General features: G+C 40.5%; 1 protein-coding gene across 3 annotated transcripts in view; it reads left to right on the top strand.

Annotated features, from left to right (window-relative positions):
• ddhd1b (DDHD domain containing 1b) overlaps positions 1 to 27,743 on the top strand; it is a 76,120-nt gene that overhangs the window by 36,042 nt on the left and 12,335 nt on the right. For all 3 annotated transcript variants that reach the window (XM_043697674.1, XM_043697672.1, XM_043697675.1), the window contains 6 exons: positions 9,698 to 9,810; positions 12,290 to 12,396; positions 15,355 to 15,614; positions 19,926 to 20,001; positions 23,975 to 24,124; positions 25,457 to 25,730. In XM_043697674.1, coding sequence (XP_043553609.1) covers positions 9,698 to 9,810; positions 12,290 to 12,396; positions 15,355 to 15,614; positions 19,926 to 20,001; positions 23,975 to 24,124; positions 25,457 to 25,730 — 980 coding nt within the window. The remainder of the gene's footprint in view (positions 1 to 9,697; positions 9,811 to 12,289; positions 12,397 to 15,354; positions 15,615 to 19,925; positions 20,002 to 23,974; positions 24,125 to 25,456; positions 25,731 to 27,743) is intronic.

The raw sequence follows: 27,743 nt of genomic DNA, 5'->3' as shown, positions 1-27,743 counted from the left end.
TCATTGTTCTTTTGGGGTCACTTGTCCCAAATCCTGAAACGAGCTCCCTTTCACTGGAAATCGGCACTGCGGGAAGCCGTCTTTAACAAACAGCTTCACTGAACTGGGAATTCTCCAGAATGTGCACATCCGACCTGGGAACCAAAATCCAAGCAGTGATCATACACGAAAAATAGAAGGTGAATGCGAAAGTTGCCAGAAACTTAAAAATGAGTTTGATGTAATTAAGTAGGTGGAACAATAGAAAGTGCAGTGAAGTGCAGGTGAGTTGAAGTTTTTCTTACAAGTAGGGAAAATGTCATATGACACCTTTGTCCAATTCTGTTCATTAACACTTCAGGAAAGCTCTTGAAGTGAAACCTGCCCCCAGTGAAGTGAGGAATAAAGAACACTTGAAGCAGTTAGTCCTGAAAGGAGATCCATGAGAAACTGCTTTGTGGTATACATGATAAGAAAGCATGAAAAGGTGAAACTGGGACATTAAGTCATAACTATAGGACAAAGGATAATTCTCAACCAGAATTTTTTGCCATTATTCTTTACTTCCTTGCTTTTACTTTTCTGGTTTCCTTGTTTTTTTCCCCTTTTTTCTTGAATTTCTTCCTCATTTATTTTCTTATGCTCGATCCGTTTTTTTCTTCATGCCTCTTCTGGTTTTACTTTTCTTTGAGTTTGCGTTACTTTTACTGTAATTAGTGTTCATTCTGACTGACAAACTTTCAGAGTGTATTCTGAGACACTCTTAAATGAGTTGCTTTTTTTAGTGAAATATTGGAGAGACAAAAGCCCATTGTCTACAGCTCTGCAATGAGCTCCACTCTCTCCATGAAATTCCATTTTCAGCCCAACTTGAACTGGAGTTCTGAAGAGTCATATTAGATTCAAAATGCTAATTCTGTTTGTGTCTACACAGACCCTCTTTTTTAAATGTAAATGGTTGGTTTGCTGGCTAGGCCAGCATTTATTGTTTATCTCTTGTTGTCCAGAGGACAGTTATGAGTCAGCTTTGGGTCTGGAGTTAATTGCATTCATTTCAAACAGTATGAATGTGGAACTTTACTTGTCATAATTAATGACTTGTAGTTCCTAGAGGTTTTAAACCTTAGTCTGGTGTACAGTTGTGATTTTACTCCAGCAATTAACTGATATTCATAACTTCCACTGAACTTTAATTTTTAAAATGAGTTTGGGCACTTGATGTTTATGCATCATTTGGCTTGCGAAATGTCAGTCAGTGAAAAGAATTATTCAATTGTTCTCATGAGCTACAGAAAAGAGTAATTGTGAAGATGCCATATACATTGCTTATTTATGTAACTGATCCAGATGCAGTTATGATAAATTAGTCATTCATTCTTACTTTACGATAGATTAAAGCTTCTAAAATTGAGATATAAGTTTTTAAAAAAGCAGCGTTGATTTATTAACCTTACTAACTAGTTGTGAAATAGTTGTATTATGTTAGAATATTGTGTGAATCTGGAGATAGTTGAAAGATACAGGCAAAAACCCATTGATATACTAAATTAACGAAATATACGCAAGGTTTAGATAACATGTTTTAAAATGTTAAATTTAGATTATACTGGTAATAAAGATGTGTGCAGTGCTCTATCTTACTTTGTTCTTGTCTGAAGGTGTGCAGGACCCTAATGAGCCAGTTGGATTTTTATACTCAATGGAACTTTTATGCCTCTGCTTTAAAAATAGCCAGTGCATTCATTCTTTCCACATTCTTTTGTATTTCTTTAATAGAATGGTGGATTAAATATGCAACTGAATGATGAATATCGTTCATATATTACTCAATTCAGTGTATTCGTGCTTCATTTGTATGTTTTGCCATGGTGCAAAATTATTCTACACCACATTAATGGATGGGCATTGATTTTGGAAGAAGAATTGACTGTTTTGGTTTGAACCACTTTTATACATACACAAAGGAGAGTTCCTGAAAGTGACATTTGAGGTTTTTTAACCAAATATATATTTTGTCCCAGTGCCTTTTTCTGGGCTACATTTGTGTTTTAGGCGTTATCACTTCATTTTCACTGTCTTCTTTCCATATTGTTATACCTTCTGGAATCTGCTGTTTCTGCATTGGCAGGACTATTTATAGAGCAAAACTGCGGAATCAGCCGATCCTCGTGAATACTTTGAAGACCTTGAGCTTGTCATGCACCCACTGATCAGTATAGAACCCAAAAGTTATGCTTTAGGCAATCAATGGCATGTTTTATATTGGTCTTGGTGGTAATATAAACTTCATTCTCTGTACTCTGCTTCTATTAATATTGACTAAGAACATCCTTCGTACATTCTGAAGCGCACCACCTTTTATTTGTTTTTATCTATGTTTTCCAAGTAAGACTAGCATGGAGTACTGATGAAAAATAATGGTGTAGCAGTGTGAATTGCAGAAGGTTCAGAGAAAGTTTACTAAACTGACACCTGGTATGAGAGGCTTGAATAGACTAGGCTGGTTTCCCTGAAGCTTAAAGGACTGAGCAGTAATTTGATTGGCGTATATAAGATCCTGAATGGTCTGTTTGGAAAGGGTGTCTCCAAGAGAACTAGTGAACACTCTTGTAAAATTTGGGAGTCTCAGAAACATAAAAATTGGATGCAGAAGTATTTCATTCAACCTTTCATAAAGTCACGCCATTCAATAAGATCATGGCTGATCATCCAACTCCGTTCAATTTTCCCACTTTCTAAACTATATGCTCTGGTCCCTTTAGATCATAGAACATAGAACAATACAACACAGAACAGGCCCTTCGGCCCTCGATGTTGTGTGCACCTGTGGACTAACCTAAGCCCATTTAACTTCATGAAAACATTCAATGTTTTTCCCTCAACAGCTGTCTTTAGCAGAGAATTCCACAGGCTCTTCATTCTCTAGGTGAAGCGATTTCTCCTCCTCTCAGGCTTACGTGGACTACCCTGTATCCTTGAACTGGACCCCCTAGTCATCTGAAACATCCATCCTGTGTTTACCTTGTCTAATTATGTTGGAATTTTATCGTTTCCATGCGATCCCTTCCCATTCTCCTGAACTCCAGTGAATATAGTCCTGACCGATCTTTCTTCTTACATCAATCCTGCCATTCCAGGAAATCAGTCTGGTAAGCCTTTGTTGTGTTCCCTCCACAACCAGAATGTCATTCTTCAGATAATGGAACCAAGACTGCACGTAATATTCCAGGTGCATGCAGCAAGGCTTTTCTTGCTGTGAACAGTGTTGTACCACTTGCTTTCAATGCCTGCTGCACTTTCGTGATTATTTTCAATGACTGGTGTACATGCACAATCAGGTCTTGAAGCACTTTTCCCTTTCCTAATCATTGCTTTTCAGATAATAATCTGCCTCCTTTTTACTAACATTACACAACAGTTCAAAACAGAACAGCCAATTTGTCCTCCATCATAATCAGTGCCCATCTATTAATGTGATGTGAATAATTTTGCAAAATGAATCTCCCATTTATCCATTTTATACGCCATCTGCCATGCTTTTGCTCACTCAATAAAATTGTCAAAACCACACTGAAGCATCTCTGCATTCTCCCCATAGTTTTCCCTCCCACCTAGCTTCGTATCATCTACAAACTTTGAGGTATTACCATTTAGTTCCCTCATCTAAATCATTAATACATATTGTAAGTGACTGGAGTCCAAGTACTGATACTTACTGGACATCATGTGTCACTCCGAAATAAACCTGCTTATACCTACTTGTTGTAGTCTATCTGCCAACTAATACTCTCTCATGTTAGCATACTACCCCGAATCTCAAATGCTTAAATTTTATATGAGATCTTATTGAAAGCCTTCTGAAAGTCCAAGTAAACCACATTCCCCTTTATCAACTCAAATGATTACATCCTTTCAAAATTCCAGTAGATTGTCAAGCATGATTTCCCTTTCGTAAATTCATGCTGACTCTGTCCAATTCTGTCTTTAAAGTGTTTTGCTCTAATATCTTTTATAATAATTGCTGGCAATTTTCCCACTACTGATGTCAGGCTAACTGATCTGTAATTCCTGTTTTCTCTACACCTCCATTTTTGTCATTAGCTACCTGCCAATCCATGGGAAATGTTCCAGAGTCTATAGAATCTTGAAAGGTAACCACTTGTGCACCTGCTACTTCTAGGGTCATTTCCTGATGTACTCTGGGATGTATATTATCAGGCCCTGGGGTTTTTATCGACCTTTAATCTCATCAGTTTCTCTAACAGCACTTCATTATTAATATTGATTTCCTTCAGTTCCTCACTCTCACTAGGCCCTATATTTTTAGAGCAGTAAAATCGACGTTTCGGGCAAAAGCCCTTCATCAGGAATACAGTCAGAGTGCCTGAAGGGTATTCCTGATGAAGGGCTTTTGCCCGAAACGTCGATTTTACTGCTCCTCAGATGCTGTCTGAACTGCTGTGCTTTTCCAGCACCACTAATCCAAAATCTGGTTTCCAGCATCTGCAGTCATTGTTTTTACCTATATTTTTGGCATGTATTTTGATTTTGATATATCCCCAAACATTTTGGTGAGCTACCTTCTTGAACCTCTGCAGTTCATCTGCTATAGGTTGACCCTCAAAACCCTTGGGATTTTGACCCAGTGACAGTGAAGAAAGTCATCTATTTGCCAGTCAGGATGGTGAGTGGCTTGGAGGGAACTTGTAGGGGGTGCTGTTCCCATGTATCTTTTGCCCTGTCATCTTAGATTAGTGTTTGTGCTTCTGTCTAAGGATCTTTGGTGAATTTCTGCAGTGCATCTTGTAAATAGTACACAGCTACTATTGAGCATTGGTGATGGAGTGAGTCAATGTTTGTGGATGTGGTGCCAATCAACTGGGCTGCTTTGTCCTGGATGTTGTCAAGCTTTGAAGTATTATAGGAGCTTCACTCATCCAGGCAAGTGGGCAGTATTGCATCGCACTCCTAACTTGTGCCTTTTAGACTGAAACAGGTTTTGAGGGATCAGGCGGTGAGTTACGCATTGCAGTATTCCTAGCCTGTGACCTGCTCTTGTAGTGACGTGTTTGTGGCAAGCGCAGTTGTATTTCTGGTCAGTGGTAACTCCCAATGATGTTGCTAGTGAGGAAAATTCAGTGAAGGTAGCACAATTGAATGATAAAGGGCATTTGTTTGTCTCTTACTGGAGATGGTCATTGCTTGGCATGAATGTTACTTGCCACTTGTAAGGCTAAGCCTATATATTGACCGAATATTATTGCATTTAAACACGGACTGCTGTAGTTTCTGAGGAGTCATGAATACACAATGTTCAGTGCCAAGCATTGGTAAAAATCCCCACTTTTCACTTCATGAAGAGGTACAGTGAAAAGCTTTGTTTACAAGCAGATCAAAAAGACTTAGAGGCATACAGGCTACATTGCACAAGGCGTGAACTAGGTGAGATCATATCCAGTGGTGATGATGTCTGGGACATTAAGGTATGATTCCATGAGTATGATGATGTCAAGCTCTTGCTTGACTAGTTTGAGGGATAACTCTCCCAATTTTGGCACTAGCCCCCACATGTTACTAAGGAAGACTTTTAAGGGTTGATAGGGCTGTTTTTGCTGATGTCTTTTCTAGTGTTAATGTTGATGCTAGCTGGTCCGTCCAGTTTAATTTCTTTGTTGAGACTTTGTAGTGATTGAGTGGTTTGTTAGGCCATTATAAAAGGTAGTTGAGAGTCAACCACATTGCTGAGAATGTGTTGCTGGAAAAGCGCAGCAGGTCAGGTAGCATCCAAGGAGCAGGAGAATCGATGTTTCGGGCATGAGCCCTTCTTCTCATGCCTGAAACGCGATTCTCCTGCTCCTTGGATGCTGCCTGACCTCCTGCGCTTTTCCAGCCACACATTTTCAGCTCTGATCTCCAGCATCTGCAGTCCTCACTTTCTCCTAGTCAATCACATTGCTATGGGTCTGGAGTTACATGTAGCCAGGCCGGATAAAGACAGCTGATTTTCTTCCCTGAACAACATTAGGGCGTTAGGTGGGTTTTTCTGACGTCCGATAATGGTTTCATGGGTGGTTGTAGATTTTTAATTCAAGATTTTGTTGTTGGATTCAAATTCCACCATCTGCTGTGGTAAGATTTGAACCCAGGTAATTGTACCTATGAGCATTTAAACAAACTCCTATTCCAGTCAGTGTGACAAAAAAGGGCCTTTCAAGTGGCCCACCTCAGTGGGCTAATTGGCAGAACTTTAACCTAACAGTGTAGCTTTGCCTTCCTCCAAAGAATTGCTTGTATGGTGAGGAGGTAACTGAAAAGCATTAGAGTCAATTTTATTATAGTGCAATTTGATGATTTCCTCCTGACTGGAGGCTTGTCTGCAAGGGCTTTGTGTTAGCTCTAGTTGAAATATCTAAACAATCAAGTTCATACTTCTAGAAGTTTCTGATTATGGTATCAGCCTCAGCATTTAAGAAATAATAAATTTAAATACAAAACTGCAGAAGCAAATGCAAGAGAAGAAAATGTTTTCTGGGATTTCTCCTTCAAGCCCTCTGACCACAACACAGGAAAGGATTGGCAAACTGTATTTCTTTTCACTTGAAAGAAAAAGACCGAGGGGTGACTAAGTACAGATGTTTAAAGTTAGGAAAGATTTTGATAGGGTGAATGCAGAGTCAATGTCTGGGGAAGAGCTTAGTAGAGGCCATTGATACAAGAATCACTGAGATTTCTATTAGAGAATTGGAAATTCAGAAAAAACCTCTGAAGAGTGGTAAGAATGTGAAACTTTCTGCCATAGAGAGTCATTGAAGCAAATAGTACTGATAAGCTTTCGGAAAGTAAATGAGCGAAAAGAGAATATAGATGATTTCAGTTGTTTTTAGTGGAGTATAGACGTTGCTGTGTATCTGTTGGGTGAATGATCTGTATTATAATCCTACCCCTACCACTGTAGATTGTAGTGCTATGTTTGCATATTACACTATCAAGTATTTTATCTGTGTGGTTTTCGGTCCAAATTTTATAGACCTATCCAGTAAATGATTAGTCTCCTAGCACTATAATGATCTAGTTATACAGTTTACTAAAACAATCCTTGTACGTTAGTTGTTTAATGCGCTTAGTGTTGCTAAGTGTTTATCATGCAAATGTTACAGAACTTCTTTGTATTAAACTATGTAAAATGTTTGTAACAAAAACATTTAATTTTTGATAAAACCTCTGAGGAAAAAATACAAGGTTTAGTGAGGGATGGATCTCCGCTTTTCTCCATGACAGGACCGTTTAGATCAATGAGCCTGGGATATATCTGATTACAATCCATTAAAACAGTCTTTATGTTACAAAGTACCTTCCTGCTTTCAGAAACAAATATCTTTTCTGAGAAGTTGATGGCATCCATTCAGTGTATCAGCTGTTATCGTAAAGTATTGTGGTTACTTTGCAATCATTTTAGTTTTCACTGTGGTTCCATCATAATACCTTGTACATCAGAAAACATGGTCCGATCTGCCCTGAACATTATTTATGCTGAGTTCCCAACAAAACTTCTTGGTCACTTCCGTTGAAAAAACTGCAGTCTATTAGTTACAAAGATAGCAATATGTTAAATCACATGGTGCTTTTGGGTTACACTTGTCATTTTCTCTGGCTTATTCTCACCAATCACTAAGGTATAAATGAAAATTATGGTTCCTACAATGCCCAGTACCTAGACGAACAGTAGCATGACCAAGAAATTATGAAAGAGAACTCTTCTTTGTACTTTGCTTAGTGTATCCTGAGGAACTCGGGACACATTCAGAGGTGAATTGGATATATATCTTGTATAAATGCTGCCATTTGACCAGAAAATTCTTTATTTCTATGAGGCAGGTGAGCAAACAAAAAAAATACAGTAAGCTCTGTATATGTGTCTCACATACTTGTTCACTTAATGTAAATTTTAAACCGCAGTCAACTTGCAGAAGACAATCTAATGTACTTGCTAACTTTAGAGCATTGTGATGGCACAATAGATTTCTAGTCTGGTGACATTAACAGAAATCTTGCAATATGGGTTCAAGTATTACCAAGACAGATGGAATTTAAATTCTATTAATAAATCTGGAAGATAAAGCTTGTTGTCATGATCATGCCATCCATCATCAATTGTCATAAAACCCATTGGGTTTATTAATGTCCTTTGGGAAGGAAATCTGCCATCTTTATCTGGTTTGACCATGTGTGACTGTGACCCATGGCAATGCAGCTGTCTCTTAACTGTCCTCTGAAATAGCTTGCAAACCATTCAGGGGCAATTAGAGCTAGGTAACAGATGCTGCCTTGCCAGTGACACCTAGGTTCTATGAAAGGGAAATTTGGCACAGGCTTCTGTAGTTGTTGGCTTTGAAAATGAAACGGACTTTCATAGAAATACATTCTGACCTTCTTCCAAAGCATCCAGAAACAGGAAATTAAAAACTGCTTTTTCTTGGTTACTCCAAGGTTTCTTGGTTGCGAGTGTGGCATGGTGGCTCAGTGCTTGGTACTGCTGCCTCAGGGTTCAATTCCAGCCTCAGGAGACTGACTGACTGTCTCATGAGACAGTCGTGGGTTTCTTCCCACAATCTAGATTAGGTGTGTAGATTAGGTGGCTTGACCATGCTAAATTGCCCATAATATCTAGGGATGTGCAGGCTAGGTAGATTAGCCATGGGAAATAAAGGGTTACAGGGATGGGGTAGGGGGTGGGTTTGTGTGGGATGCTCTTTGGAAGGCCATTGTGGACCCAAGACTGAATGGCCTGCTTCCACACGTCAGGACTCTGATTCTAAATTATTCCAGATTTAGTACCCACTTAGGATTGCCATTTTACAAAGGGAAATTGTTTTTTTTTTAATTATTTGTCTACCATGCTCATCTCAAACGAAATAAAATGGTACCTCAAGTTGCTCAAAGTATTTGAGGAAAAAAGTAGGCATATTTTGACAGCAGGAGGACAGTTTATTTCTCACACCCGATCTCTGTGAAGGATTAGAACTGAGAGTTTAGTTTGCAACAATTTTGTTTCTGGATTCAGAAAGTATTAATCTAAGTTAATATACCGTAGCATATGTTTTCTGCAAACAATATTTGTGCAGAAGTTGACTTGTAGGAAACCATAATTAATCAAACAGAATTGCACAATTTTTTTGTAAACTTCGATTATTGGCTGTTAAATAGTCACTCTGAAGGAACTTCAGTCAGATTTTTACAGACTTGTATTAATCAATTGAAACATAACTTGTATACTGCTTTTGAAATTTTCTTTGTGGTTTAGTTTTTTTTAAACACTTGTTAAGCTAATGTTGAAGGAATACCGTTCAATGCCATGCAATTCAACTTATTTTTCCTTATTAAACCTAACAAAGGTTAAAAGTAAAAATGTTAAACTGCAACTACAGCTGATCTGAAATTGCTGGATAAACTCAGCAGGTCTGGCAGCATTTACGGGAAGAGCGCAGCATTATACTACACTGAGTCCAGTCTCTCAAGTCTGATGAAGAGGCACCATATTCTAAATACTAATACTGCTTTCTTCCCACAGATGCTGCCAGAGCTGATGAATTTCTGCTTGTGTTTCAGCTCTCCAGCATCCCCAGTTCTTGTTTTATATTTATTGCAAAATGTACTATTTTATTTCTAAGATTTATTAGAAATAACCCTCACAGAAGATTATTTCTTTCCTACTTGATAGGATGAGAGAAGCTGCAAGGAAGGTTGAAGAAAAACACTTTCCTTATGCCACAAATTTGGAATATGTTGAGTTTCTGCCTGTGGAGTGGAGATCGAAGCTATGCCTGGATGGGGGTAATTAAATGTAAACAGGGTTACCCTTTGGATAATGGCATTTTGTAGATGTGTGTTGAAATGAAATGTGTATGATTTTACGACTTGCATTCATAGTTCATAAAACTGAATAAAATTGAATGCAAAATCTACTACTGCTATTAGAAGTGAGTTTACAGACTTAAAAAAAAACTGTCATTTCGTAGATTTGCAAATTTTAGATCTGCTGGAGAATTAAGCAAGAGGATGGTTTGAGCTCTAGGGAGAGGCTGAGTGGGCTGGGGCATTTTTTCCCTGGAGCGTCAACCCAAAGGGTGACCTTTTGGAGGTTTATAAAATCATGAGAGACATGGATAGGGTGAATAGCCAAGGTCTTTTTTTTCCCCCTTAGGGTGGGGGAGTCTAGAGGGTGTAGATTTAAGGTGAGAGGGGAAAATTTTAAAAAGGACCTGAGGGGTGACTTTTTCTCACAGGGTGGGGGTGCATGTATAGAACAAACAGCCAGAGGAAGTGGTGGTGGTGGCTATCATTTAAAAGGTATCTGCTTGGGAATATGAATAGAAAGGATTTAGAGGGATATGCGCCAAATGCTGGCAAATGTGTCTAGGTCAGATTGTGGTGTCTGGTTGACATGGATGATTTGGACCGAAAGGTCTTTTTTCTTGCTGTATGACTTCATACAATCTAATTGACAGTTTGGTACACCAGTGCACTGCAATCCCACTTTCACCATGCCAGGCTCAAACCAAATGATTTCATGCTGCTATGATTAACACCATTGGTTTGGGGATTTTGCACCTTATAAGCAACCTTATTTTTTGGCCAATGGGCCAAGGAGTGGCAGGTGGAGTTTAATTTAGATAAGTGTGAGGTGCTGCATTTTGTAAAGGCAAATTAGGCACTTGTAAGGTTCTGGGGAGTTTTGCTGAACGAAGAGAGACCTTGTAGTGAACGTTCATAGTTCCTTGAAAGTGGAGTTGCAGATAGATAGGATATTGAAGAAGGCGTTTGATATGCTTTCCTTTATTGGTCAACACATTGAGTATAGAAGTTGGGAGATCATATTGAAGCTGTACAGGACATTCATTAGGACATTTTTGGAGTGCAATTCTGATCTCTCTGCTACAGGAAAGATGTTGAAAGGAAAGATTTTCAAGAATATTGCCAGGATTGGAGGACTTGAGCTATAGGAAGAGGTTGAATAGGTTGCGTTTTTTCCCCAGAGCGTTGGAGGTTGAGGGGTGACCTTACAGAGGTTTATAAAATTGAGGGGCATGGATTGGATAAATGGACAAGGTCTTTTCCCTGAGATGCAAGAGTCCAAAACTAGAGGGCATACGTTGAGAGTGAGAGGGGAAAGATTTAAAAAGGACCTAAGGGACAACTTTTTCATGCAGAGGATAGTGCGTGAATGGATTGATCTGCCAGAGGATGTTGTAGACGCTGGTGCAATTACAAGATTTAAAAGGCATCAAGATGGATACATGAATATGAAGGGTTTAGAGAGATGTGCGCCAAGTGCTGGAAAATGGGACTAGATTAATTTGGGCTATCTGGTCAGCATGGATGAGTTGGACCGAAGGGTCTGTTTCCATGTTGTACAGGTCATTCTGCTATAATGCGTGTTTCGTCAGCATGAATTGGCTAGAATGGGATTGACGAATTGTGAATGTTGTTTGGATAACATCAAATTTCTACTTAATAGGTATAACGCTTTTCTGTTGGCAGTCTTCTACAGCGCGATTTTCTATAGCTGTTTTCTATAGTATGAGGTTACAGAAGAACTCACCTGTTGCGTTATAGTAGAATGACCAGTACATCTGTGACTCTGGTCAAAAATAATCTTCAAGCAATGAGAAATAGGGCTAATTGAATACTAGTGTAAATTAATAAGCATTCCATTCTTTTATAAACAATGTTCCTGAAAGTCTTTATTTTATTATTTAATTGATCAAATTACTTGTCAGTGAGTTACTGATTACATATTTGCTCAAACTTTCCAAGGGAAAGTGTTTAAGAGGGAACTGCCATTTTAAAGTGTGGTAAGCTCTGTAAACACAACAGTAAACACGACCAGGAAGGAGCTGTTTTATGTTGTGCTGAGTGAAGTGGTATATAAATTAGGTTATTTTTGGGGATCTAGGATTGGCATTGAAATCTCTCAGTAAAATACAGTGAAAGCTCCATACCTATCTGTCAATCTGTTGGAAGTGTGTGTGGATGCCAAATGAGAAAAATACTGGGTTTGCTGTGGTTTACCCCTTCTCTCTCTCTCTCTCTCTCTCTTTATGTTAATTGATTTGTTAGCACACAACTCCAGCATCACACAAAAGAATGACCAGTAAGACAGGGTGCTAGAAACAGTCAATTCAAGTCATAGCCTTGACATAGACATGAAATCTCTAGAATCAGCGTTGAAGTCAATTGTCTTTGCAGAGGTTTTTCAAATATTGTCTCGCTGAATTAATGAAAATAAGCCTTTTTCTGTTTTTGTTTCTAGATACTGTTGAATCCATTACCCCAGATAAAGTACGTGGACTTCGTGATATGTTAAATAGCAGTGCTATGGACATCATGTACTACACTAGTCCCCTTTACAGGGATGAGGTGTGTCCCTTGGTTTTCTCCTTATAAATGGTTTTAAGTGGACAAAGCAATAATGGTTTAAGAGAATCATAGAAACTCTATAGTGTGGAAACAGGCCTTTCAGTCCATCGAGTCTGTACTGACCCTTAGTGTCCCAGCCAGACCCATCTTCGTAACCCTGCATGGAATTTTTACCTTGTCTAACCCACCTAACCTGCACATCCCCGGACACGAGAGGGCAATTTTTAGTGTGGCCAATCCACCTCACCTGCACATCTTTGGACTGTGGAGAAAATCTGAGCACCCGGAGAAAACTCGGGAGAATGTGCGAACTCCTTATGCGGTTGGCCAAGGCTGGAATTGAATTGACCGTGATGTTAGCAAGCAAGTAGGCAGTTAGTCACATGGGATATTTTGATGGACAAAGCACTAGAAAACTAAAACAACAAGGTGCAACCTCTTCACAGGATCCTGCAGTGAGATTTGCTAGTTCAAAGTGATATATTTATCAAATTGCTGATTGCTTTGGGGGAGGGGGAGTCTTCAATAGTGCAGCTTTTGGAGATATGTGGAATCACTGATTGGAAACCTTTACATTTCTCACGTTATGCTCAGCATAACAAATTAGGAGCAGGAATTAGGCCACCAACCCCTCCAGATTACTCCATTTTACATTTGTCTGACAAAAATCTGCCTTCACCTTAAAATATTCAGTAGCAATGGAACTCTGCCTCAGAAAGTGGTGGAAACAAAGTCTCTCCACCTTCTAAGAGAAAAAGAATTCGCTTCACTGTTATAAAAGGATGAACATCAATTGTAAAACGCTGCCCCCTATTTTGGACTTGCCTCTAGAAGAAACATCCACCTTGACAAGGCCATTCAGGATCTTGTTTACTTCAATTACTTCACCGCTTAATCTTCTAAACTCCAGTTAATAAGAAACCCGGCATGTCCAACTTGTTCTCTTAGGACAACCCACCTCATTCCAGGTACCAACCTAATAAACCTACAGTAATCCATATGCAATACATTTAACCTCAATCCTTAAATAAGGGGATCAAAACAGCACACAGTATACTGAGGTCTTACCAATGCACTGTATAACTGAAGCAGTAAAATCCTTCCTTTTACGTTCAGTTCCTCTCCTAATAAAGGATGCCTTACATTTCTTGAACTTTTCGTGACTACTGTATTAGAACAGATAGATCCTGCTGTACTTTGGAAGTCTGCCGTCATTCTCCATTTAGGTAAAAGTTCCACTCTTATTCTCTCACATTTTCCAACATTGTACTTCAACTGCCAGATTTTTGTCCACTCAATGAACCTATCTGTATCCTTTTGTATCGTCCTTCCATCTTCTTCACAATATGCAGCATATGTGAATTCCAGACATTGCTGTCCATTTCATTGGAGTTTTTCGAGTCAAGCATATTTGAACGTTTGGAGATCTATCACAAGGTAAAAGATATCTGACAGAAAAAAAAACTTTTTATTGCAGTCCTTTATCAAATGTAGGAGAAAAATGTCTCATTTTTTGTTGGCATTCTCAACAGTTAATCCTTTAGGTCTTTTGTCTACAAAGGATAAAAAAAAAATCAGGTTTAACTTATCCTTGAGCAACAGCACAAATCAAAAGCATTGCATTAAACATCCATAACATACATGCTGAAAAGTCAATGCCATTGAAATCTATGGCAGTGATTGGTGGAATTTGTTAACAGATACCACATTGTGTTCTGTTTGGTACTACAGCAAAGGCAGTGTTTAATCTCTCTGTTCGTTTTTTCATAATACATATTCAACAAAGATAAGACTGAGATTTTGGGAACACTGTTGATAGCAATTAAATTGTAATGTATATTGGATTTAACTGATCACCATGGCTGTCAACTCTGTGGTCAGTAATTGGATTGAGATTTTTGCGTTGATTAGTGTACCCTCCCATTGTGTCCTGACAGGTTTCCTTAAGGAGCCAATTATCCATGGATCATTCCTCCTCTTCATGGCCTGATATTGTTACTTTTATGGCTAAGAAAAGCCCATTTGTTTTGCAAAGGAAGACGTATGCTCTCAAGTCCCCATGATAGTCAGCTCATTGTCTGAATTTTCACTTAATTGGCAAGAGTCACTCATTAACTCAAACATTTATCACTGTTTGCTTGTTCTTTTTTAGCTGCCAGTTGTCAGCTGATGTTTTTGACTCTGGTTATGGGTGCATGGAATGAGTTTTTTTTTGAGACAGATAGTGGCAAAGCTGCTTATACCTTCAAAACTTGAAGATACTGATGTAGAAGATCATACTGCCATAAACAAATTACTACACACTATAAAGTGAAGTAATGAAATATCCTTATACATTCAGTCGATATCTAGTTCTAAAGGTTTAAACATGTTACAAACTTCAATGCACTTTGTTGCACATTAGCTCTTAATACAAAAATTACATTTAGTCAGATTGCATTGCTTCTCTTCCAAAAAACTGCAAATTAAAACAAAACCAGTGTAAGCTCAGCCAGTTTGATAATATTTCTTCCCGCAGTAATTCCCTCCTTGCCTACTTCCTTGGGATGATATTAACTCATCATATTGAACTTTGAAGATCTGGCCCTGTCAAATGCAAATGTGCAATACAGGGGACTCTTGTAACATACTATTGCATTACCTTCATTCTGTTAAATCCCACAGTGTGTTTTATGCCAAGTAAGGCTAAGCAAGGTCATGTGATATTAAAGTACTAAAATCTACATCGGCTACAGTTAAGCAGAATAATCTAATATTATATATTATAACTAAACTAAGTTAATTATGAAATTTCAATTTCCCTTTGAATCTCTCTCCTTGACAGGTTTAAATGTCTTAATTTAGAGTTATATTTTCATTCATCACATGGTAATAATTTTTTTCATTCCGGCCTTACATATGCAGTATTGTAGCGAAAGCTAGGCAGATTATTATGTTGTTAAATTTTTCTTTCTTCAGATTGTGAAAGGCCTTCAGCAGGAGTTAAATCGGTTATATGCACTTTTCTGTTCTCGGAACCCAGATTTTGAAATCCAAGGTGGGAAGGTTTCCATAGTAGCCCATTCTCTGGGCTGTGTCATCACATATGATATTATGACTGGGTGGTATCCAGTGCGATTTTATGACAAAATGGTCCAAGAGGAAGAAGAGATGACTGAGAATTCCATGAGTTTTGAGGAGCGTGAGCTTCTGGATGAGATTCTCAAGACTAAAGAACGGTAAATATTTATATATGGTAAAATGCTAAACTTGCTGTTTTCAAGGCTCGTGACTTAAAGTACTGAATATATGTTGTAGTTAGTTCAGGTTTTTGCAGTGGTGATTTTTAATTTTTGATGTGTGTTGTATCATATGGAAAAAGGATTCTAATTTCTATGTTTAATGGAAATGTAGTAAAGATCGATTTCCAAAGCGTGAAAGAAAAAGAGACTGTAGAACTCAATGTACTCGTGTTTGAGCAGGAAGAGGAAGTTTAGAGACAATGAAAGACTAAAAGAGGGATTTACTCTAGAAGTAAGAGGCATGACTGAGGTACAACCTACAACTCAGATGCTGCACAGTCCAAGATGACAGAGAAGGAAACTCACCAGAGGGTTTTAAAATTGATAGGTATTGAATAGGCTGTTGTTATTTAAAGGTCATAAGACATTGGAAGTTGATGAGATGTGTCCCAAGGATGTTGGATATAACCTGGATTTGAGGGTGGTGCTGGAGGGGCAAATAAGATTCTTGGATTCAACAGGCTAAATGTGGAGAGGCTGTTGCACCTGGGAGATGCTAGGATCAGAGGGCATAACCTGAGTTTGGGGTCACCCATTTAAGACTGAGATGAGGAGGAATTTTTTATGAGAATAGTGAATTTGTGGAATTCTTTACTACAAAGGCTGTAAAGACTGAGTCGATAAGTAGATTAAGGCTGAGATAAACAGATTTTTATTCAGTAACGGAGTTACGGCATCTGGGGGAAAAAGCAGGAAAATGGAGTTGAGGGTTGCCAGGTCAGCCATGATCTCTCTGAATGGCAGAGCAGAATCGATGGGTCAGATAGCGTTAGGACCAGAAATAGGCTTATAGTCTTAAGGATTGGAGAATTACAATGAATGTTCTGAAGAAGGCTCACTGGATGTGAAATGTTAACTCTGATTTATCTTCGCAACTGCTGCCAGACCTGCTGGGTTTTGCAAACAATTTACTGTTTTTGTTCCTGATTTCCAGCGTCTTGGTTTTTATTTTTGCAAAGCATGATACATTTGTTCAAAATGGTTATACTTACAAGCTAGACTGTTTAATTTTGGTGGAGAAACTTGTGGAACCAATTATTTGGGATAGAATTATTAGTCACTTGGATTAATTCCCAGACAATCAGCATGGATTTGTTAAGGGTCAGTCATATCTCAGTAACTTGAGTTTTCTGAAGAGGCAACAGAGAGGGTTGACAGTGTCCAATATATTGGCGCACAATAGACTTGAAGAAAATTATAGGTCATAGAATAAAAGGGACAGTAGTAAAGTGGGTACAAAATTGACTGAGGGATAGGTGGAATAACTCCACAGAGACCGGTATCCTGCCAACAAACCATTGTTTGTTTACAGGTGGAAATTTCCCTAACTCTGGCATAGCCTCATCAGAGTCAGCACCCAGAATGTCAGAATCTCTGATACTCCTCTATATATCTGGCAGCTAGGATTCCCTGATTGGTCTAGATTAACAGGGAATCCCCAATCAGGGAACTCCTATTCTGTGAGGGCCAGCTGGCTGACTTCATTACAATAAAAAGTAAAGTATAAAGCTGAATGGATTTTTTTGGGAGCTGGAAAAAGGCTTGAAGTGATATATTTGGGGTTTGCCATTATTGAGAACCTGAACTAGACCAACTGTTTGGAGACTGGATACTCGATATCAAATAACTCCTTTCCTGATGTCCCCAAACCCTTCCCACCATCTACAAGCCAAGTGCCAGTGTGTTGATATGCTTTTAATTACATAGCTCAGTGCAGCGCCAGCAATACTCAACAAGAGTAATACTGTTCAGGCTAAAGCAGACAGTTTGTTCAGCACCATATCCATCACCTTAAATATTCATTCTCTTCCCAACTGCTGCGTAAGGCAACAATGTGGATCATCCATAGGTGCACAATGATGACTCCTTCAGTCTCCCTTGACAGCACCTATGCATGACCTTTACAGTGCAGAAAGACAAGGGAGCAGATGTGTAGGAACACAACCACCTGCAAATTCTCAAATTGGAACTCCTTACCATTTCTTCACTATCACAAGGTCAGATCCCTGGGGCACTCTCCCGATAGAGGTTCATGAAAGTGGCTCACAGTCACCTGCTCAAAGGCAATTAAGTACAGACAAGTGAAGACCTTGTGTGCTTAGACACAATGAACAGATTTTTAAAGAAAACTGTGAAAGAATATGGAAGAGAACACAAAAAGGAACTAAGTACTTTTTGTTAGAAAACAGGCTCAGTTACAATAGAGTGAATGGTCTCAACGTTTTGTGGAATACTCTTTAAGCAAAATAAGGGGGAGGAAGTTAGTAATGTTATCATGGCACTTCAGTCTTCCTGCATAGCTGCAGCCCGAAGCAATCTTTCTTCTCTTCCATTGTTCTCTTTGCCCACCTCGCGCTCTCTTTGCCTGTCTCTTTTTATCTGCCTCTCTCTCGATCTCTGCCCCCATCTCACCTGCTCTCTGCCCCTTCACTCCCCCCGCCCCCTTCACTTCCTCGCCCCCGTCTCCTCTCTCTGACCCCGTCTCCTCTCTCTGACCCCGTCTCCTCTCTCTGACCCCGTCTCCTCTCTCTGACCCCGTCTCCTCTCTCTGACCCCGTCTCCTCTCTCTGACCCCGTCTCCTCTCTCTGACCCCGTCTCCTCTCTCTGACCCCGTCTCCTCTCTCTGACCCCGTCTCCTCTCTCTGACCCCGTCTCCTCTCTCTGACCCCGTCTCCTCTCTCTGACCCCGTCTCCTCTCTCTGACCCCGTCTCCTCTCTCTGACCCCGTCTCCTCTCTCTGACCCCGTCTCCTCTCTCTGACCCCGTCTCCTCTCTCTGACCCCGTCTCCTCTCTCTGACCCCGTCTCCTCTCTCTGACCCCGTCTCCTCTCTCTGACCCCGTCTCCTCTCTCTGACCCCGTCTCCTCTCTCTGACCCCGTCTCCTCTCTCTGACCCCGTCTCCTCTCTCTGACCCCGTCTCCTCTCTCTGACCCCGTCTCCTCTCTCTGACCCCGTCTCCTCTCTCTGACCCCGTCTCCTCTCTCTGACCCCGTCTCCTCTCTCTGACCCCGTCTCCTCTCTCTGACCCCGTCTCCTCTCTCTGACCCCGTCTCCTCTCTCTGACCCCGTCTCCTCTCTCTGACCCCGTCTCCTCTCTCTGACCCCGTCTCCTCTCTCTGACCCCGTCTCCTCTCTCTGACCCCGTCTCCTCTCTCTGACCCCGTCTCCTCTCTCTGACCCCGTCTCCTCTCTCTGACCCCGTCTCCTCTCTCTGACCCCGTCTCCTCTCTCTGACCCCGTCTCCTCTCTCTGACCCCGTCTCCTCTCTCTGACCCCGTCTCCTCTCTCTGACCCCGTCTCCTCTCTCTGACCCCGTCTCCTCTCTCTGACCCCGTCTCCTCTCTCTGACCCCGTCTCCTCTCTCTGACCCCGTCTCCTCTCTCTGACCCCGTCTCCTCTCTCTGACCCCGTCTCCTCTCTCTGACCCCGTCTCCTCTCTCTGACCCCGTCTCCTCTCTCTGACCCCGTCTCCTCTCTCTGACCCCGTCTCCTCTCTCTGACCCCGTCTCCTCTCTCTGACCCCCCCATCTCTGCCTGCCTCTCTTTGTCTGTCTGTGTCCCCCCCATCTAATGTATCTTCTTCCACACCTATTTTCCTTACTTGTCCTTCCCTGGATATACATCATGAGTCTTGCTTGCTTTGCAGCTCGAATAGTAATAGTTGGATTTACATTGTGCCAGAAATCTGTAATAGGCAATGCAGAGTTGCACTTTATCTGGTAATGGGGATAGGTGATCAGTGCTAGTTTTTCCCTCATTTGCTGTAATTATTTGCCTCCTTTCATGGCAATTGACCTCTGTTTCTTATCAATTGCCTAGAGTCTGCATTTTTAGAGGGTGATTGAAGTTATTCAGTGATTTGCATTTTTGATTTTTACTTTTGTGGCTTTGCACGTTACGTGGGTGGGCTGTTATTACAAACTGACCATGTCATTGGAGAGCATATCAGTAACATACATGACCCTAGGTTTGTCCAGAAGTTGCCAGAAGAATATGATGGGTGGCAGTTTCTGAGCATGTGCATATTTATTTCAATTATCTTGACTGGGGGCATATCCCAGTTGGTTAAGAGAGAGATATAATTAAGTATTGAACTGTGAGTATTGCTTGTGGCATGGACATTGACAGCAGAGAATAAAAATGCAGTTGAAGGTTCGTGGTGCTTTTATAAATTTGACTTTTATTTTTAAAAAATTACACCCCACTTCTGTATGGCATCCATTGATATTTAAATTTTGTTTTGCAGATTAAAAAAATTGGAACACCAGTTGCTTCAAGTGAAAGCTTCAGAACCATTCAGATTACCTGCTTTGAAATTTAAGGTGAGTTTAGATGTAGGTTCATTATGTGCAATTTAAAATTTTACATAAGTCTAATGTATTGAGGTAAGACTTCTGTCCCTTACTAACAAAAAAAAGCTAAGTCATTTAAATTCACGAAAGATATTGTTCTCAACAACATTGTACTTTTGGTTAGTGCCTTTGTTTTACCAGTGCATGTTTTTTTAATGGCTCGTGTTGTCAAAACTGAGTGCAACTATAATTTCAGCTCAAATCTGAACACAAGCAGAAACTTGCCTTCTCCACTGGGTCCTGAGCACACTCCCTCTGGTTTAAAAAAAACACGCACAGTAAGTAACTTGCTACACTGAATCTTAAGCAGACCCTCTTCAACAATACACCAAACTGCAACTTAAACAGGGTCCTAGGTAGGATCACTTAACTGGAATCAATCAGAATCCACTCTACCAGACCACTGAAATGTAAGAAACCTGCAAGGACGTGGGGTAAGTATGCCATCCTACTACTAAAACTGAGACTATGCGATTTCAAAACCCTCCCCTTCCTAGCTTACTCTGAGCAAATGTACAACCTCTGGAGAACAAAATGGACGAACCCAGATCACGGCTCAGCTTCCAGCGTGAATTGCGGGGCTGCTGCGCACTCTGCTTCACAGAAACCTGGCTCAACCCATCCATTCCCATCTGCGCACTTCAGGCTGATGGACCGCACAGCGTCCTCGGGTAAGACAAAAGGTGGAGGAGTTTGCTTTTTAATCAACAACTCATGGAACATGGACATTGCAACCCTCGGCTGCTATTGCTCCCCAAACCTTGAATTCCTCACCATCAAGTGCCGCCCCTTCTATCTACCATGGGAACTTACCACTGCTATACTAACTGCTGTGTACATAATGCCACAGGCAAAGGTTAAGGAAGCTCTGGATGTCCTATACTCCTCCACTAACACCCTGGAGGTGGAACCCACTGAGGCCCTGTTTATTGTAACTGGCGACTTCAATCAAGCCAATCAAAGGAAAGTGTTGCCCAAGTACCACCAGAATATTACCTGCTACCAGGGTGCCAAACATTTTAGACCATTACTACACCACTGTGAAAGATACCTACCGCTCCATCCCCCTCTGGAACTCCGACCACAATGCCGTGCTTCTTCTCCTGGCTTATGGGCAAAAGCTCAAGCAGGAGACCCCCTCACGGTTACAGGTCCAGTGCTGGTCGGAGGAGGCAGAGGATTAACTTTGGTGCTGTCTGGAATCGGCTGATTGGGCCATGTTCATACAATCCAGAGGTACCTTGGATGAGTACACCACCACTGTCACAGACTATATCAACAAGTGTGTGCATACCGAGGAAGTCAATCTGGGTGTTCTCCAACAGGAAACCCTGGATGAATCAGGATGTACAGAACCAGCTAAAAACCAGGCATGCGGCCTTCACATCAGGAGACCCAGTCAAATATAAGGAATCTGAGTATGACCTTCGCAGAGCCATTAAGACAGCAAAGGATCAATACTGATCCAAACTAGAGACTCAGACACACCTGGCGACTATGACAAGGACTGAATGACATCACCGATTCTAAAAAGAAACAGTGCAAGATAGCAGATGATGACATATTTCTCTCAGATCATCGCAACACCTTCTATGCTCGCTTTGAGCAGAATTTCGGCAGAGAGGTAACACCTATTCCGACAAGTCCTTATAAACCTATCCCAATAGTCACTGCATCAGAGGTCAGATCAGTTTTCCTTTGTGTAAATCGAAGGAGAGCGATGGGCCCAGACAGAGTACCAGGCCGTGCACTCAGAGCATGCGCAGATCAACTGGCAGAAGTCTTCTCGGATATCTTCAACCTCTCCCTGCAGCAGGCCACTGTCCCTGCCTGTTTCAAGAGGGCCAACATCATCCCTGTGCCTAAGGCAGCATGCAGCATGTCTCAATGACTACCGCCCAGTGGCCCCAACTTCGGTGGTCATGAAGTGCTTTGAAAGGTTGGTCATGACATTAATCAACTCCAGCCTCCCCACTACTCTTGACCCATTCCAATTTTCCTATCGGACCAACAGATCCACGTCAGATGCCATATCACTTGCCCTTCACTCCTCCCTAGAACACCTTGACACTAAGAACAGCTTCGTAAGAATCCTACTCATTGACTACAGTTCAGCCTTCAACACTATTAACCCCTCAAGACTGATGACTAAACTTAGCAATCTCGGACTAAGGCCCACTCTCTGCAACTGGATCCTCAGTTTCCTGACCCATAGGCCACAATCAGTGAAGATTGGGAACAATATTTCATCGTCATTAACACTCAACCCTGGAGCCCTCCAGGGGTGTTTACTTAGCCCCCTACTGTACTCACTGTATACTCATGACTGCGTTGCAAATACCATACTAATGCCATTTACAAGTTCGCTGATGACGCCACCATAGTCGGTCGAATCTCAGATGGCAACAAAACAGACTACAGACGGGAGGTGGAAGACTTGAAAAATGGTGCACTGAGAACAACCTAGCAAAACCAAGGAACTCATTATTGACTTTTGGGATGTTACTCATAACCCCCAACACATTAACAGCACAGAGGTGGGATGAGTGTCAAACTCCTGGGAGTGGTTATCTATAACAAGTTTTCTTGGACCTTCATGTGGATGCACTGGTTACAAAGGCCCAACAACGTCTCTTCCTCAGGCAGCTGAGGAAATTTGGCATGACGGCGCATACTCTTGACAACTTTTATAGGTGTGCCATCGAGAGCATTCTGTCTGGATGTGTCACTACCTGGTATGGTAGTTGTACCATTCAAGATTGGAGACGATTACAGAGAGTGATGAACTCAGCCCGGGCAGTCACAAAGGCCAACCTCCCATTTATAAAATCCACCTACCAGGCCTGCTGTCAAGGAAAGGCTGCCAGCATTCTTAAAGATCTATCCCACCTTGGAATGTTTTTCTACAACCTCTACCATTGGGGAGAAGGTACAGAAGCCTGAACACACGTACCAGCTGGTTTTAGCAACAGTTTCTACCCTACTGTTGTTAGAATACTGAATGGACTCTCAAACTCTTAACATTCACCTGTACCTGTGTTTACCTGTGTTTTTGTTTTTGCCACTGTTTACTTATTATTTACTTATCTATGCTACTTAACTATGTGATTTGCCTGTATTGCTTGCAAGACAAAGCCCTTTCACTGTGCCTCGGTACACATGACAATAAATTCAATTCCATTCCATTTAGTTGAAAGTGGTACATAGGGGTAAAGTGTCTATAATATATATCTGTTCCCTTTCCCAGTCTAAGATAGCACTGCCACCAGGAGCAAATCATTAGAAGCAACCAGTGAATGATAATGAACCAACTCGTGCATCTACTAGATAAGATGCCAACAATGCTGTGGAGAGAATTTTGCACTCTCTGATAACATCCTCAGACATCACCTACACTAAATTGTTTTATTCTCAAGGTTCACACTATCTGTAGTGGTGCTTTATGTGGATCATAGCAATTCACGGAGCTCAGATTATCTATGGTACATTGAGAATTCAGCTACTGGTTTGATTTCAGTTATTGGCCTGGTTCGAGCCATCAAACAAAGATGCATGATAGGGAAGGTTTGCCTGGATGTACAAGGGAAAGAAATAGAATAGATGGCCTTGAAATGACGAAGTCCATGAGCTCCATGCAATTGTTGGACAGTGCAACCCGTTCATTATAGTGGATTCATAAAAGAAAATGGTTTTGGCTTGTTGGATTTATTTAAATTTGAGACTTAAATTGATATTGCTTATGCATCAATTAAAAAAGTATCCATTCCAATGTTGAAAAATAACGAGCTGAGTTTTCATTGTAATCCAAAATGTTGGTGATCATTGTGATGATGATTTTCTGGTTGTAAATTCATAATAGATTAGATGTTTCTGCATTTTTGTTTTGTGTCATTTACTTTTAGTACTATTTGTCAGTGTGAAAATTAAATTTATTTTATTTCAGGTTGAAAATTTCTTCTGCATGGGATCCCCTCTAGCAGTTTTCCTAGCATTGCGTGGCATACGTCCTCAACATACTGGTAATCAAGATCACATTCTACCGAAAAGTATTTGTGGTCGATTGTACAATATATTTCACCCGACAGACCCTGTAGTAAGTTCTCATTCTACATGTAATGGCCCTTGCCAATGTCTGTGGTCTCTTGAACAATGAAATAATCATAACTGTAACTGTAAAATTGCATTTATTTTACATTTTTTGTGCTCTCGTTCCCAATCCCAAGTTTTAAACAACTTTCTCTCAGGCTTTCACAGTAATGTTCACATATTTAGGTAATAAGAGATTAGAGAAGAATTGAAAAGCCATGAGGTATATAACAGTCTTTGTTTCATTTTTGAATAATCAGTTGCAGAATAGCATGTTGTAAATTGGTGTTTCATTTTGGTTCTTATCCAGTTCATATTGGCATGTAAATCTTATCCGATGCCGTTTTAATGGCTCGTGAAATGGATAAGTTCAATCTAAAGGAATATCATACTGTTTAGAAGAAAAGCAGATTAGGAAGAGATTTACTTGCATCACAGAGTATGAGCCAAGAGTATGTACAATATTAGCGTGCTGAAAATGCAAAATATTTCATTTCTCTGTTTATTCTGATTAGTATAAGAACTAGTTAAAAGAAATAGCACATCAGTTTCCGTTTCCCAGATTGTGCAATGATTTAAGCATTACTTTATAAACTGAGCCACAGTTTTGGCTATATGAATGGCTTTGTTGCAAGTAAAATGAGTGAAATGACAGGTGCTCTCATTCTATTTTCTGCAAGATACAAGATAAACAAAAATGCCACAGGATCTGAACTAGGAATATTGATATAGGCATTTGAGTGAAAGCATTATGCTTATTTCAAATACCAGCTCAGTATGTTGTACAAGCTGCCATTCTTGATGGAAGATTTCAGGCACCATCCTCTTTAAATGTAGGAAAAGTATAGGGCCTGCTTGGTAGAGGAAAACTACTTCCTGGCCTGACTCAGAGTCTCTTGTATTTAACAAGATGCGTTATTTTATATGTTAGCAACTAGTTACAGATTAAGCCGTGGTAGACATTTTTACAGAAGCATTGAGGAGGGACAGATGGTATATGTCACTCCTTTGAGATCCTACGCTGTTTTACCTGCATGTTGGTGCAATGATGTCATAGTGAATGCTACTAATGGCATTGCTCAGTATTAACCAGTATTTCACATCATTTCAGAGCCATACAAAATGCATTGAATGAATATAACCACAGGGTACTAAAAATAAAATGTGATCTCTTCTCATCTGTGATTTCTGTGATACATCTAATGTTTTAATTAGTCTGTCAACTCCTTTTTCGCATTTAATAGATGTTCTGAAATATTTTGCCAATTCAGGTGTGTAAAGTACAGAAAATGAACAGGGTTAGAAACTTAACAAGTGTGAAATCTTAATTTATTTGTAGGCCTATCGGTTAGAACCTCTGATCTTGAAACATTACAGTAATATTGCACCCCTCCAAATCCATTGGTACAACACACCTGTCTTAACAAAGTACGATGACATAAGACCAACCTACATCAAGCCTGCCAAAGAGTCGATGAGTCCTTCAATGCCTCCCTCAGCATCTACCTCACATACAGAAATTGAAAACATGCCAAGTCCAAGTTCCTCGCCAGTTATACCTCGACGAAACTATGGGGAATCAATAACCAGTCTAGGAAAAGCAAGTATAATGGGTGAGGTATTAAAAATGTATCTGTTTTTAAATGTGTTAAATAACAAGAATGTAATAGAGCAAATCAGATTCATTTTATGGCTCCTAAAAGGCATTTATTATCAGTACTTAATGTATTTGTCATAAATTTATAGGGTTGTGTAAATAGTAAAAATGACCAAAATACTAATGGTTTTCCTTTATCTTGACCACAAAATGTTTCTCTGCTAGTGTGGAGTTTGTTTAAAAGGTGTCCGCAAGTACAACATTTTTTATTAAAAGTATGTTATTGAACCATATTACTAATGACAGAAGTTTTGTCTTTAAAACTTGTGTTTGTTTGCCATGAGGTTAGAGTTTTGACCTGTGAAACAACAGAGGGAATTGTGATGGGATATATCCTTGGGGCACTCCACTCCATGGACAGGATTTTCCTTGAAGGTGTCTGAATTCTGCTGTAATTAGAACCAGTTTCTCTTGCAGCGTGGTTTCTATCACTTGTAATTTTCCCCACGGCAGGCATTTAATGGCCAGAGGGTGTACTTGTCATTTGACAGGTAGGTGATGAAGAGGGCACCCTCTGTTTTTGTTTTAAAGTTGAAAATAAAAATAGATTTAATAACCTGGCCACCATTGTGGAGGTAGGAGGAGAGGAATGTGGGAGTTTCTGCATCTGGCATGTGGAATTGCCTGAAGACTACTCTCTTTCCTCTCTTCAATCGCCATTGGGCGATTTCCAGGCAGCTACTGTTCTGGGGACATGAAGACCAATTGGAAAAATGCCAGCCAGCCTTAATGGGCTTTTAAAAGGCCTTCAACAGGCTAATCCACTTACAGGCAGATAACCCTGTTTTGCCCAGCTACCTCTGTTCCTGTCCCCTGCAGGGAAGAAAAATCTAACTCCATATTTGTTTTGTGTGAGGTTGACAAAGAGCAAGGAAGATATGTAAGGTTATTCGAGCAGTGCTAGAGGTATTTATGGCACATCTTGTTGGTGCCTTCTCACAAGGATATACAGGCCAATATAATTGAGCTTTCACCGGTTCCTAGGTTGGAAAGTGAAAGACAGCATGCCAGGAGCAGCACCAGGTATATCTAAAGCTAAGGTGTCACCTGGTGAAACTACAGCAAAGAACTACTCACATGCCAGAAAGTGAAAACAAAATGCAGGATAAAGGGCGAAGTGATCCACAGCCAACAGATTCTGCCCTGTCACATCCAGTTATGAATTATGATGGACAATGAGAAACAACTAGCAAGAGAAGGAGGCTTCACAAAAATTAAATTTTCAGTGACGGGAAAACACACCATGTTAGTGCAACACACATGGCATTTACATCCATCTTCAGTCAGAAGTGCCCAGTGGATGACCCAACTCATACTCTTACTGACATCCCTAACATCACAGTTACCTGTCATCAGCCGATTTGATTCATTCCCTATGTTTTTATGCAATAACTGATTGCACTGCATGCTACAAAGGCTATGGGCTCTGACAACATTTCAGTAATAGCACTGAAGGCTTGTGCTTCAGATGAGCCGTGCCCCTAGCCAAGCTGTTCCAATGCAACTACAAGCACTGGCATTTACGTGACAATGTGGAAAATTGCCTAGGTATATCCTGTCCACACAAAGCAGGACAAACCCAACCTGACCAATTACCACCCCATCAGTCTACTGTCAATTGTAAGTGAAGTGATGAGTTATTGTCAACAGTGTCAAGAGGCACTTGAGAGGAATGACCTCCTCATGGATGCTCAGTTTGGGTTCTGACAGGGTAACTCCGCTCCTCTTCTCATTACAGTGTTAGTCCATTAATCAACAAAAAAGTTTAATTCCAGAGGTGAGGTCAGTGTGACTGTCCTTGATATGAAGGCTGCATTCAACCAAGCATGGCATCGAGGAGTGTTTAATAGAAATTGGGGGATAACACTCTACTGTTTGGAGTCACACGTAACACCAGGAAAGATGGTTATGGTTATTGGAGGTCAATAATTTCATTACTGTAGGAGTGACTAACCCCATCTGTCTTCAC

Source organism: Chiloscyllium plagiosum, chromosome 10 (genome assembly GCF_004010195.1).
Source record: "Chiloscyllium plagiosum isolate BGI_BamShark_2017 chromosome 10, ASM401019v2, whole genome shotgun sequence".
In the NCBI taxonomy this organism is placed as follows: domain Eukaryota; kingdom Metazoa; phylum Chordata; class Chondrichthyes; order Orectolobiformes; family Hemiscylliidae; genus Chiloscyllium; species Chiloscyllium plagiosum.
Note: the sequence above shows the minus strand (reverse complement) of the source record. Positions and strands in the feature narration are given on the sequence as shown.